Source organism: Gavialis gangeticus, unplaced genomic scaffold (assembly GCF_001723915.1).
Source record: "Gavialis gangeticus isolate Ggan-Ray unplaced genomic scaffold, GavGan_comp1, whole genome shotgun sequence".
Classification (NCBI taxonomy): Eukaryota; Metazoa; Chordata; order Crocodylia; family Gavialidae; genus Gavialis; species Gavialis gangeticus.
Window position 1 is genome coordinate 208,077,704 of NW_017729032.1, and position 10,424 is coordinate 208,088,127.

A 10,424-nucleotide genomic window follows, 5' to 3' on the forward strand; every position below is an offset into this window, starting at 1 on the left:
CCCACTTCCTCAGCAGCCCCCCCCCCATGGTTGCCCTGCCTGCCCCATCTCCTGGCCCTTTAAGGAAAAGCTCTGGTGCTCACTGGGTGCTGCCAGGCAGGAGAGTGATCCCTGCTGCCCCCCACTGCCCCACGCTGCATGGGGGGCTCTGCATGAGCCCCCCAATTCCCCCCCAAATCCCAAAGTCTTGCTGGGATTTTATAGTGTAGTCAGAAACTTAGTACCCGTTTCATGGCTCCCAGTCAAGTGTCTTAATCCATCCATGGTTGGCACAAGCTAAACCCTTGAAGAACTGGAATTACTTTATGCACTGAAGACCAAACTGAAGTCTTAAACTCATATGTTAGTGGCAGCAAAAGAGTTCTAGAGTGACGTTACCCCCTTGAAAATGCCTTAGTCCCATAAATAAATCCAGGGACTTGTTTTGAGCATCCAACCTGGTCTCAACTGTTTTGGTGTTGTGCAGTAACGGAGTAGGTTTTTGCGTAGGCAGGATGCAAAGTTCATAGGTCTTCAGAGGAAAAGGTCAAAACCTTGACTTGTACCAACAAACATGTGGAGAGTCATGACAGCTTTGAGTGGTAGCATAAAGTTCCACGTGTATTGTACAAGATATAGCCATATACTGAGTAAAAGTCAAAACATGGCCAATTATTAATAGACAGACTCTGTGGTTTTTAACTATTCCAGTGCCTATGGCTATTCAGTTTGCATGAAGACTCAGTAAATAATTTTAAAGTTTCTTAATCATGGAAATTCTTCCTCAGCTTCTTGCCTCTTTGTTTCAGTTTGTACGTGCCTAGCTCATGGAGTGTGCAAGTGGGTTTTGTGACTCAGCAAGATGCTCCAGTTAATCCGCGTTCAGTGGAAAAAATTATATACCATAGAAATTATAAACCCAAGACAATGGGAAATGACATAGCACTGATAAAGCTGGCAGCACCACTTGTTTTCAATGGTAATCTTTTTTTCATATCAGTTTTATCTTTGCTTTTATTTTCTTCTATGGGGAAATCTAGGGGGGATTCTAGTGTTGCTGATCAGAAATTTATTTGAGGAAGAAATGGTCCTGTCCCAGGGCACCCTGCTTTAATCCTGGCTCTATTGTAGTCAGTGGCCAAACTCCTATTGACTGTAGGGGGGGAACAATTTCAATCTGCATCTGAATCCCACAATAAGCTCTAGGGAAATTGAAACCTGGATCAATATCTACATCAGGACACCGCAGCACTGGCATACATCTCTAAGGAGCCTCAGGGCAGGAAGCCTGAATTAAACTTTTGAATCTCAATACTAAAGAGCAGGTGCCTATCCTTTAAGGTGGTTGCTAGACAGAACAGTCTTCTCATATTTTTATCAGTGAATAAGGTATAAATCATACTTATTGAGGTTAATAGAGAGAGTCCAGCTGATTTCAGTGGTTTTGGATGAGGCCCATGGCATAGACAAATGAAGCCCATAATACTCAATATGAGGAAATAGCCTGTATTTAACACCCTATCACAAGGAAATGAACAATGCAGTTATACTAAATACACACACTGGTCTTTAAAAATACCATATTTACTCAAATCCAGGATGAGGTTTTCTTCCCCATTTAACATGGTGAAAAAAGCCCTCAATCTTGCACTTGAGTACCAGGAAGTGGTGGGGGCAGGCTCCAGCTCCAGCCCCAACCTAGACTTGGGGTCAGAGCTGCAGCCTCAGCTGCTACTCCTCCACCACCTCTACCCCCCACAGGCTTGGACCTCCCCTGCCTCCTCCTGTTCTACTGCTGATTACCCTTTGGCTCTGGCCCCAGCCCTAGCCCTGGCCCTGCTTCAGCCTGGGGCACAGAGCTCATGGTTGCTCCAGCCTCCGCCCAGCCATGCACTAGTGGCAGTAGCTGCTCTAGCTCCAGGAACACAGGTGGCTTTCAGGGGTCAGCAGTGGGTGGGGATAGGGAAATGGTGGGGTACAGGTGCCAGGGGGCACAGGCAAAAGGTGGTGTAGGCATGGGGGGCAAGTGGAAGGGGATGCAGGCACTGGGGTGTGCCGGCATCAAGGGGGGAGGTGAGCAAGGGACTAGTGGCAGAGGGGCAAGTTGGAGGGGAGGCAGCAAGGGTCAGGGATCAAGCCACTTGACTCCATTCTCCATCCACCCCTTCCCCCCACCCCATCTTCCATCTACTGCTGCTTTTCCCATTGCAGTGGTAGGCGGGGAGGAGGGAACCAATTTAAGATCACCCTCCCATAGTTAAGATTCTGTACTTAAAAATTGTAACAAATTAACATATTGTCCATGTTTAGAATCTAATTGTTGTCGGTTGTCTTAAATTCAGTTGTCTTGGATTCTTGTAAATACAAATTTGCCAGTTCATTTTCATAGACTTAATAGACATTAGGCATGGAAGGGACCTTCTGAGATGATCAGGTCTAGCCCCCAGCCTTCCTCCCAAGGGGAAGAAAGTCAGCTAGGGTCAAAGGATCCCAGAAAGATAAATGTCCAAGTGTTTCTTGAAAGTGTCCGGAGTAGGTGCTTGCATCACCTCTGGGGGGAAGTTTGTTCCAGGCCTTGGGGGGGCTCAGACAGTAAAGTTTTTACCTATGTCCAGCCTAAAACAGTCTTGCAGGAGTTTGTGATCGTTGGACCTTGCCATCCCCCAGGGTACTCTGGTGAACAGGAGTTCCCCCAGATCCTGATGCAGACACCTGATGTACTTATTGGCTGCCACCAAGTCACCCCTGAGCCTATGCTTCTCCAGACTGCAGAGTCCTACCATAGCTCGCAGCCTCTTTTCATAACACCCATTCTCTTGCCCTCTGATCACGTGTGTGTCTCTCCTCTGGATTCTTTCAAGCTTTTCCACGTCCTTCCTAAATTCTGAAGCCCAGAACTGGATGCAGTACATCAAGCCAAGGATGACATCCTGGGTCTTGCTCGAGATGCATCAGTAGATGCAAGCCAGGGTTTTGCCAGTTGCGGTATTGCATTAGTGGCTCATATTCATCTTGTGGTCAGTCATGACCCCCAAGTATCTTTCAGTTATGGTGTTAGTGAGTGTACCATTGCCGAGCCTATGAGCGTGATGCAGGTTTTTATTCCCGAGGTGAAGCACCTTGAATTTCTCTATATTGAATGCCATCAGGTTTTCATCCACCCACCTTGCAAGTGTATCAAGGTTAGCCTGGATCACCAGCCTTTCCTCAAGTGTGGACACTCTTCCCCAAAGTTTGGTGTCATCAGGGAACTTGGCCAGTCTGCTTGTGGAGTAGTCGAGGCTGTATATGCCCAATTTTTCCACAAGGACATCAAAGACTTTTTTGAAGTCCAAATTATGACATCAACCTCTTTCCTTTTGTACAGGTGATACATCACCTGGTCATGGAAGGAAATAGTTTCATAGTTGGTAAGATCAGAAGGGACCTGAGCAGATCATCAAGTCTGACCCCCTGCCATGGACAGGAAAGAATGCTGGGGTCAGATAACCTAGCTAGGTGATTATCTAGGCTCCTTTTGAAGACCCCCAGGGTAGGAGCCAGCACCACTTCCCTTAGAAGTTGGTTCCAGATCCTAGCCGCCCTGACTGTGAAGTAGTGCTTCCTAATGTCTAGCCTGAACGTACTCTCAGTCAACTTGTGGCCTTTATTCCTAGTTACTCTTGGTAGTGCTCAGGGGATCGAGAAAAACACCTGCACTCCCAACCCCCTTAGCCCCTCTCCCAGAGCCCGGTAGCCACTTATGACCCAGCTGGGATTGCTCTGAGCTGTGTCATTTGTGCCCACATGGATAATGAACATAGGGTAGCGGTTGGAGGGCTGGATAAGTTTTGGGATCCTCTCAGCCACATCCTGGATACGAGCTCCCGAGAGGCAGCAGACCTCCCAGGCTAAAGGGTCGGGGCGACAGTTCGTTCCCTCTGTCCCCCTCAGGAGGGAGTCACCCACAATGACCACTCTGTGTTTTATCTTAGGGATGATAGCTGGTTGTGTTTCTTTGTCACTTGCAGTAGCTGGGTTAAGTCCCTCCCACCATGGGCTGGCTAGGCTGGGGGTTGATGTAATAAGAATAAAAACTGTATTTTTATTCAGTTTATTGTGGTCATCTGCTTGGACAGGAGTTGGTGATTCACAATCCAAGTATCATGGCACCCTGGGGGGCCTTCAGATCCTTTCAAGGGTGCTGTGGGGTGCCATGCAATATTAGCACTGTTTGGTGTGCAAGCAGGATTTGTAAGATAAACTCAAAAGATTTCAAGTAGGAATCTATAGTATGTCTAACAAGTAGGAATCTATAGTGTATATCTAACATTCAGACCTGTTGTGGTCTTTCTGAGTTTTTGCAAACAGAAGACTTGCTCTAGTATTTTCCATAGTAAAAAAAAAAGGTGAAAATTAAGAGCTGGGATTTTTCTAGGGATACCTGGAGTCTGACCAGGGGTTCCTTGAATCTAGAAAGGTTGAGAATCAGGTTGAGGTCCAGAGGTCTCAACTAGATGATCTCATGAAGTCCCTTCAAGCCCTATTTTTCTGTGATTCTATGATGACTTTATCACTTTAATATCAAAACTACATGGGCTTCTGGAAGTTACAGAGAAGGGGGTGGCTGCTTACATCAGTGTATTTATTTATTTCTTTTCCAAGTCGCTTTCTCCATCTCTGTCAGAAATAAACTTCTCTCTCTCTTCTAGCTTATAAGAGAGACTGAAGGGTAAACACGTTTATGCTGTCACTGCCTTACTGTACTCACATCTGTGCATACAGGAAGGTGTGCAGCATCTAGGGCAGTGAATCAGGCACCCTTCAAAAGTACTAATGTTTCAAAGAAAAGTCACATCAGTTAAAAAAGGGTGATCCATTTAAGTTAAAAAACAAGTCACCCTAATTCTCAGATCATGATGCTGGCTGCAATTGCCATATCTGGAGGACTGAAATTGGAAAACACATAGGTGACTGGTAGCAGGGTACAGGGGGGCACGTACCCCCCCCGACAGAGCTGTCCTCGCTGCCGCCGCCACCAGCAGCATCTGTGGGTGATCACCAGGTCTGTTCCTGCCACCGCCACTTGCTTCTGTGGGTGCCCAAGACTCAGGAGGCACCAAGTCACTCATGGGAAAACATTAACAACAATCTGTAAGTACTTCCTGATTAAAGAAGGCATTGTCACAAGCCCTTCTGTGGGGTATCTCTGGAGCCACAAGTTTGTCCCCACAGTCCTGCTGCCTGTCCCAAGGAATCAGTCAAGGTTTGCTCTGGCAATAATCCTTTAAGGCCTTGGTTCAAATGCCCTTATACTGGATCTCACAGCTGCAGCAGGAGAAACTTTGCCAACTCCAGGTGGCTTCTCCTTGGAATGTAAAAGAATTTTAGGTCCCTCTTTCCATAGAATGGGCTAGCCTGGAATATCACTTACACCTAAATCACTCTTTACCCCAGGCAATGAAGTAGGGAAGACAAACAACAAAAGGATGTATTATATATGAGAAAAGACTGACACAAGAAAAACTGACTAAGTTTGAAGACAGACTAACAGACAAATAAAGTATCTTACCCTCTCATCTGATGACTACCTACTCCTTCCTGAGGGAACGGGTCTTATTTAGTCTGCAGAAGAAAAGACGGTGGGGGAATCTGATAGCAGCCTTTAACTACCTGAAGGGGGTCCAGAGAAGATGGAGCTAGACTGTTGTTAGTGGTGGCAGATGACAGAATAAGGGGCAATGGTCTCAAGTTGCTGCAAGGGAAGTTTAGGTTAGATATTACGAAAAAAATTCTCACTGGGAGGGTGGTGAAGCATTGGAACAGGTTACCCAGAGGGGTTGTGGACTCTCCACCCTTGGAGGTTTTTAAGACCTGGCTAGACAAAGCTTTGGTTGGGATGATCTAGTTGGGGGTGGGCCTGCTTTGAGCAGGGGGTTGGACTAGATGACCTCCTGAGGCCCCTTCCAGCCCTCATTTTCTATGATTCTATGAGAGAAAAGCAGTAAAAGCATTTGCAAAATCCTCACCATCAGTCAGTAGAGGGCAACGTTATACACATACAAATGTAGCCCCATGCCACTGTATTCAATGCTTTAGCACACTACAATGCTATGTTTTGATGTTGCTTTGGATTTTGGACCTTGGATGCAAAAGGAGAGAGATATAAAGAATTGCCTGATAATTTCATTTTCTCCTTGGAAATCTTGTTTTATAGCTGTTTTACAGTTTTCCCTGTGAAACACTGAATTAGTAAAGCAACAGCTGTTTTTAATTTGCATCTCCTTGGGAGCACGTACATGAGATACTACAGTGACATAGCACTGGTGGGCACTAACTGTGATGCCACCACTACTTCTCAACAACTCATTGCTACTGCGCAGTAGGGTTGGAAATGACCGGTGCACCACTGGGACTGTGCTGTACTGCACAGTCATATAGTATTGAGGGTACTTTGCAGTCATTGAGTACTTGCTGTGCAGGGGTGCATGTGTGGATGCACTCCTTATGTTGAATATACATACACATTTCTGGCTTAGCCAAAAGGTCAGATTCTTTTCTCAATTACAGGTTGAAAATCCAAACTAACTCCAGTAAAATGAATGTTACTTTCTTCCTCTGCTGGTTTTACAGAGAAATTATGTCTCTTCAAATAGGTCTGATAGAGCCAATTTGTCTGCCCAATTTTGGTGAACATTTTCCAGCAGGGAAATTGTGCTGGATATCAGGATGGGGAGCTACAGAAGAGGGAGGTAAGTATTTGAAATGTCCATTCTTAATTTTATATACTAAAATACATCATGATGAATAAATGCTATATCTAGCAGTAGTATTAGCCAACATTCAATCTTCAGAAAAATCTGAATGACATAGAGCTATTTCTAAGTATTGTACTATTGAGTATAGTAGTGACCTCAGATGACATATATCTTTGGGCAGTGGATCCAAATTGGACATGTGCACCACGTAAGCCCTCAAATAACACACAATATGTAGTGGATAGTCCCTGGGCAGGCTCCGTGCATAGAAATAAATTTACTTCTAGCATACGGTTCCACCTACAATATTTTCTTAACTTGTTTGCCAAGAACAAGGAGCACAACTGTACTGAAATGTACTGTACATTTATATCACAGCTGCCTAGATAAGAAAATTGAACTGTGAATAATATCACAGATAAAAGCAGTTCACTTTATTCTGATTCATTAGGTCCTATCAGTCACAAATATTTGGAGTATCACTCCATGAAAGTAAAAGTATTGACCACTCACACTAGATAGACATTATATGCAATTTCCCCACTACCCTGCATTCTTTTGTTTGAAATGTTTCAATAATTCATTCAGAGAGAAGAACAAATATTGGGTACCTTCAGAAATTGAGAGGAAGAGATGGGTAACTCCACACGACATGAGCAGGGAACAGCAAATGGGCAAAAGTAAACAGTTTGCAAACAGGCCCTGTTAGTGAAAATTATCCATCCAAATTCTTTGGCAGACACTTAGGAACAATGAATATTTTCAAAGAAAATCAAGAGCAGCTTGCAAAATGACTTGCTAACTACACAGGGAGCTTAATTCACAGCAGATATTGCCATTAATATTAGCAAGAATAGTTATCGTCCAGAACAGTGATTCTCAATTGGGGTGCTGTGCATCCTGTGGTGCCTTCAGATCCTTTCACAGGTGTTGTGGGGTGCCATGGAATACTAACATTATTAGGTATGCAAACATAATCCACAAGATAAAGCCAGGTATTTCAAATTTTCTGAGATGCTGTGCTCTTTGTTCTTTGCAACAGGTAAACTGCTGTAATATTTTTATGTAGTCAAACACCGAGTGAAAGCTATGATCTAGCATTTTCTTGGGGGTGCCTCAAGCCAATTGAGGGGTGCCTTGAGTCTAGAAAGGGTGAGAACTGCAAGACAAGAGCTTAATGAATTTTGCCATTAGTTGTCTTAGTTTGTAAAAAAAAAACATAAAGCACAACTTTCACAACTTCATACTGGGCTTCATACTACACATGCATTTAAGCGTGCCTAAATTTAATGTGCATTATCTTAATATGCATTAAGTGGGTTTAGGCAGGTGTTTACACATGCAGGTGTTAAAGCACATTAACGCTGTGTATGGATTGACTTGAGGCTATCCCAAATCAGATCACACACACAGCATCTACAAGTGTGTGAATGCACTTTCACTATTTGCACCTAAATTTGATACCAGCATTTGCATTTATAGGTATCAAATTTAGGCACGATTAGCCCCAAATCACCATTTTTAAAGTGCATTGAGGGTGTACACATGTAGACACGCTCCCTAATGTGCCTTAAATTTAGGCTAATGTGCCTTAAAGCATCTCATGTAGCCACGCCCACTGTAGCTGATTTTGGGGTTGTCTTGGCAGGTGACAGGACACCTAGGTGCCATGCTTGTATATCAGCACTGTGAGGTTTACTGTATTCCTTTCATCTTTGTCTTTCTAATGCTTCTATACTTAATCCTTTGTTCATTATTATAGGAAATGGATTTCAGGGAAATTAAAGAAACGTAAGAGTGCAGACACGGAAAAGGAGAATTTTCTCTTTTTCTTTTTAACAGGTGATACTTCAGAGACAATGAATTATGCTAGTGTGCCTTTGATTTCCAATAAGATTTGCAATCATAGGGATGTCTATGGAGGAATCATAACTGCTTCAATGCTGTGTGCTGGTTTTTTAAGAGGAGGTGTTGACACTTGTCAGGTATGAAATGTTTTTCTTAACTATAACTGTGTTGATTAAAATTAGGTGGAAAACATCTGAGTAGTAAGTTATCAGGAGACACTCCCTGCCTTTTTATCAGCAAATATTGGCATCTGTTTACTATATCAGATTCACTGGGCTTGCGTTCCTTGTTTACAATTCCCTCCCTACTTCTATCCTGATCACTTTATCTGCTGCTTCAGAAAGTAAATTTATATTTCTTTAAAGAAAAAATTACTTACAATATTTCTAGGCTTTCCTTATATGCTTAAGCATGATACCATCCATTCATGCAGAAGCCAAGGTGAAGAGTCCACAATATGAACAATTCATGAGAGCTGCAAGGTGCACATCGCATGGTCAATACAGAACTACCAGAGCATTTAGTTTCCAATTGACTGACTTATGTGAGAAATAATAAAAACATATAAACATGGGGATGGTAGGACTTAAGAAAATGATTTGTAGTGAAATAGATAGGTCAGAGGAACATCTGCTCTGACCCCTATCACATACCACAGCCACAAAGCACCTGATGGCTAAAAAAAGACAACAAACGATGACAGTGTGTCACAGGAAAACAGCAGGAGAGACTAGAGGAACATTGATGCCTGAGCCACTGCAATGGCAGGAAATTTGTTTGGCAAAATATGCTCAGATGATCCTACCAAGTGAAACCACCCCACACTACAAAAGAAGGAGAAGCAACAACAGTCCCTGTCAATCTGACCTGTGGAAAAATTCCTCTCTTTCACCAAATCTGGCCATTTGTTTGATACTGAGCACACAAGCAAAACCCACCATCCCAGTACCCAAGAGATTTGTCAGTGCCAGCTGGCTGGAGTGTACTGGTGCTTCTATCATTCACATCTAGCTATGACTAAGATCTATTGCTTCAGATGCAGGTGCTGGAGAGAGACCCAGAGGCGAGACCAGCTACTTCTCCCACATATGTGGTATCACAGCCTTTCCCGAAGAAGCTCAAAAGTGAAGGGCAGAGCAGTAGCAGACTGACGGGGTGGGGGGGAGGGGAGGAGGGGGCACTGGCTGGGCCCTTCAGCATTCTTATTGTGCCCTTCAGAGTTTTTATCCCTATCCTGAGGAACCTGTGGCCACAGGGGGCCCTGCAGCCAAGAGGCTCCCTGTGGCCATGAACACTCAAAATCAGTGTCATAGCAAGAGGGGGTGGGTGGTTGCCACCACTCCACGTTGCCACCATCACCGCTGGCTTCATGTCCAACTGCTCCACCCCCACCCCCACTCTGCCGCTGCAACTGCTGGCTTCTTCATGTTCAGCTGCTTGCCATCCTCCACACACACCCCCATCCGGCTTCACATCTGGCTGTTCACTATCCCGCCCCCCTGCCACCAGCTTATGTCTGGCCACTCACCACCCAGAAGGATTTGGGGGGTGGGGTGTGCAAAAATGCAAGTATTGGTCCCTGGGTGCTGGAGACTCATGGTATGTCACTGGGGTAGGGAGAGGAAAAGTTTACTTATTTTTATAAGTGTGTAAAAAGTGAGATCCAATAAAAGGTTTGAGTGTTTATAAGTTAGGTGCTATAATGCCTACTATTTAGGTATTACCCCCATTTAGGCCTGGTGTCCAGGGGGGAATCCAGAAGTCTACATGAGATATTCTAGTTCCATATAAAATAAGGAGAATTGGGGATCTTCAAGAGCTGATACAAAGCAGCCAGCCTGTTAGCCTAGGGACAGACAT

At 44.4% G+C, this 10,424-nt stretch overlaps 1 protein-coding gene across 1 annotated transcript in view; it reads left to right on the forward strand.

Moving 5' to 3' along the window:
- Positions 1-10,424, forward strand: part of TMPRSS3 (transmembrane protease, serine 3) — a 57,572-nt gene that overhangs the window by 26,751 nt on the left and 20,397 nt on the right. The window contains exons 9-11 of the mRNA XM_019523878.1: positions 789-958; positions 6,615-6,710; positions 8,559-8,701. Coding sequence (XP_019379423.1) covers positions 789-958; positions 6,615-6,710; positions 8,559-8,701 — 409 coding nt within the window. The remainder of the gene's footprint in view (positions 1-788; positions 959-6,614; positions 6,711-8,558; positions 8,702-10,424) is intronic.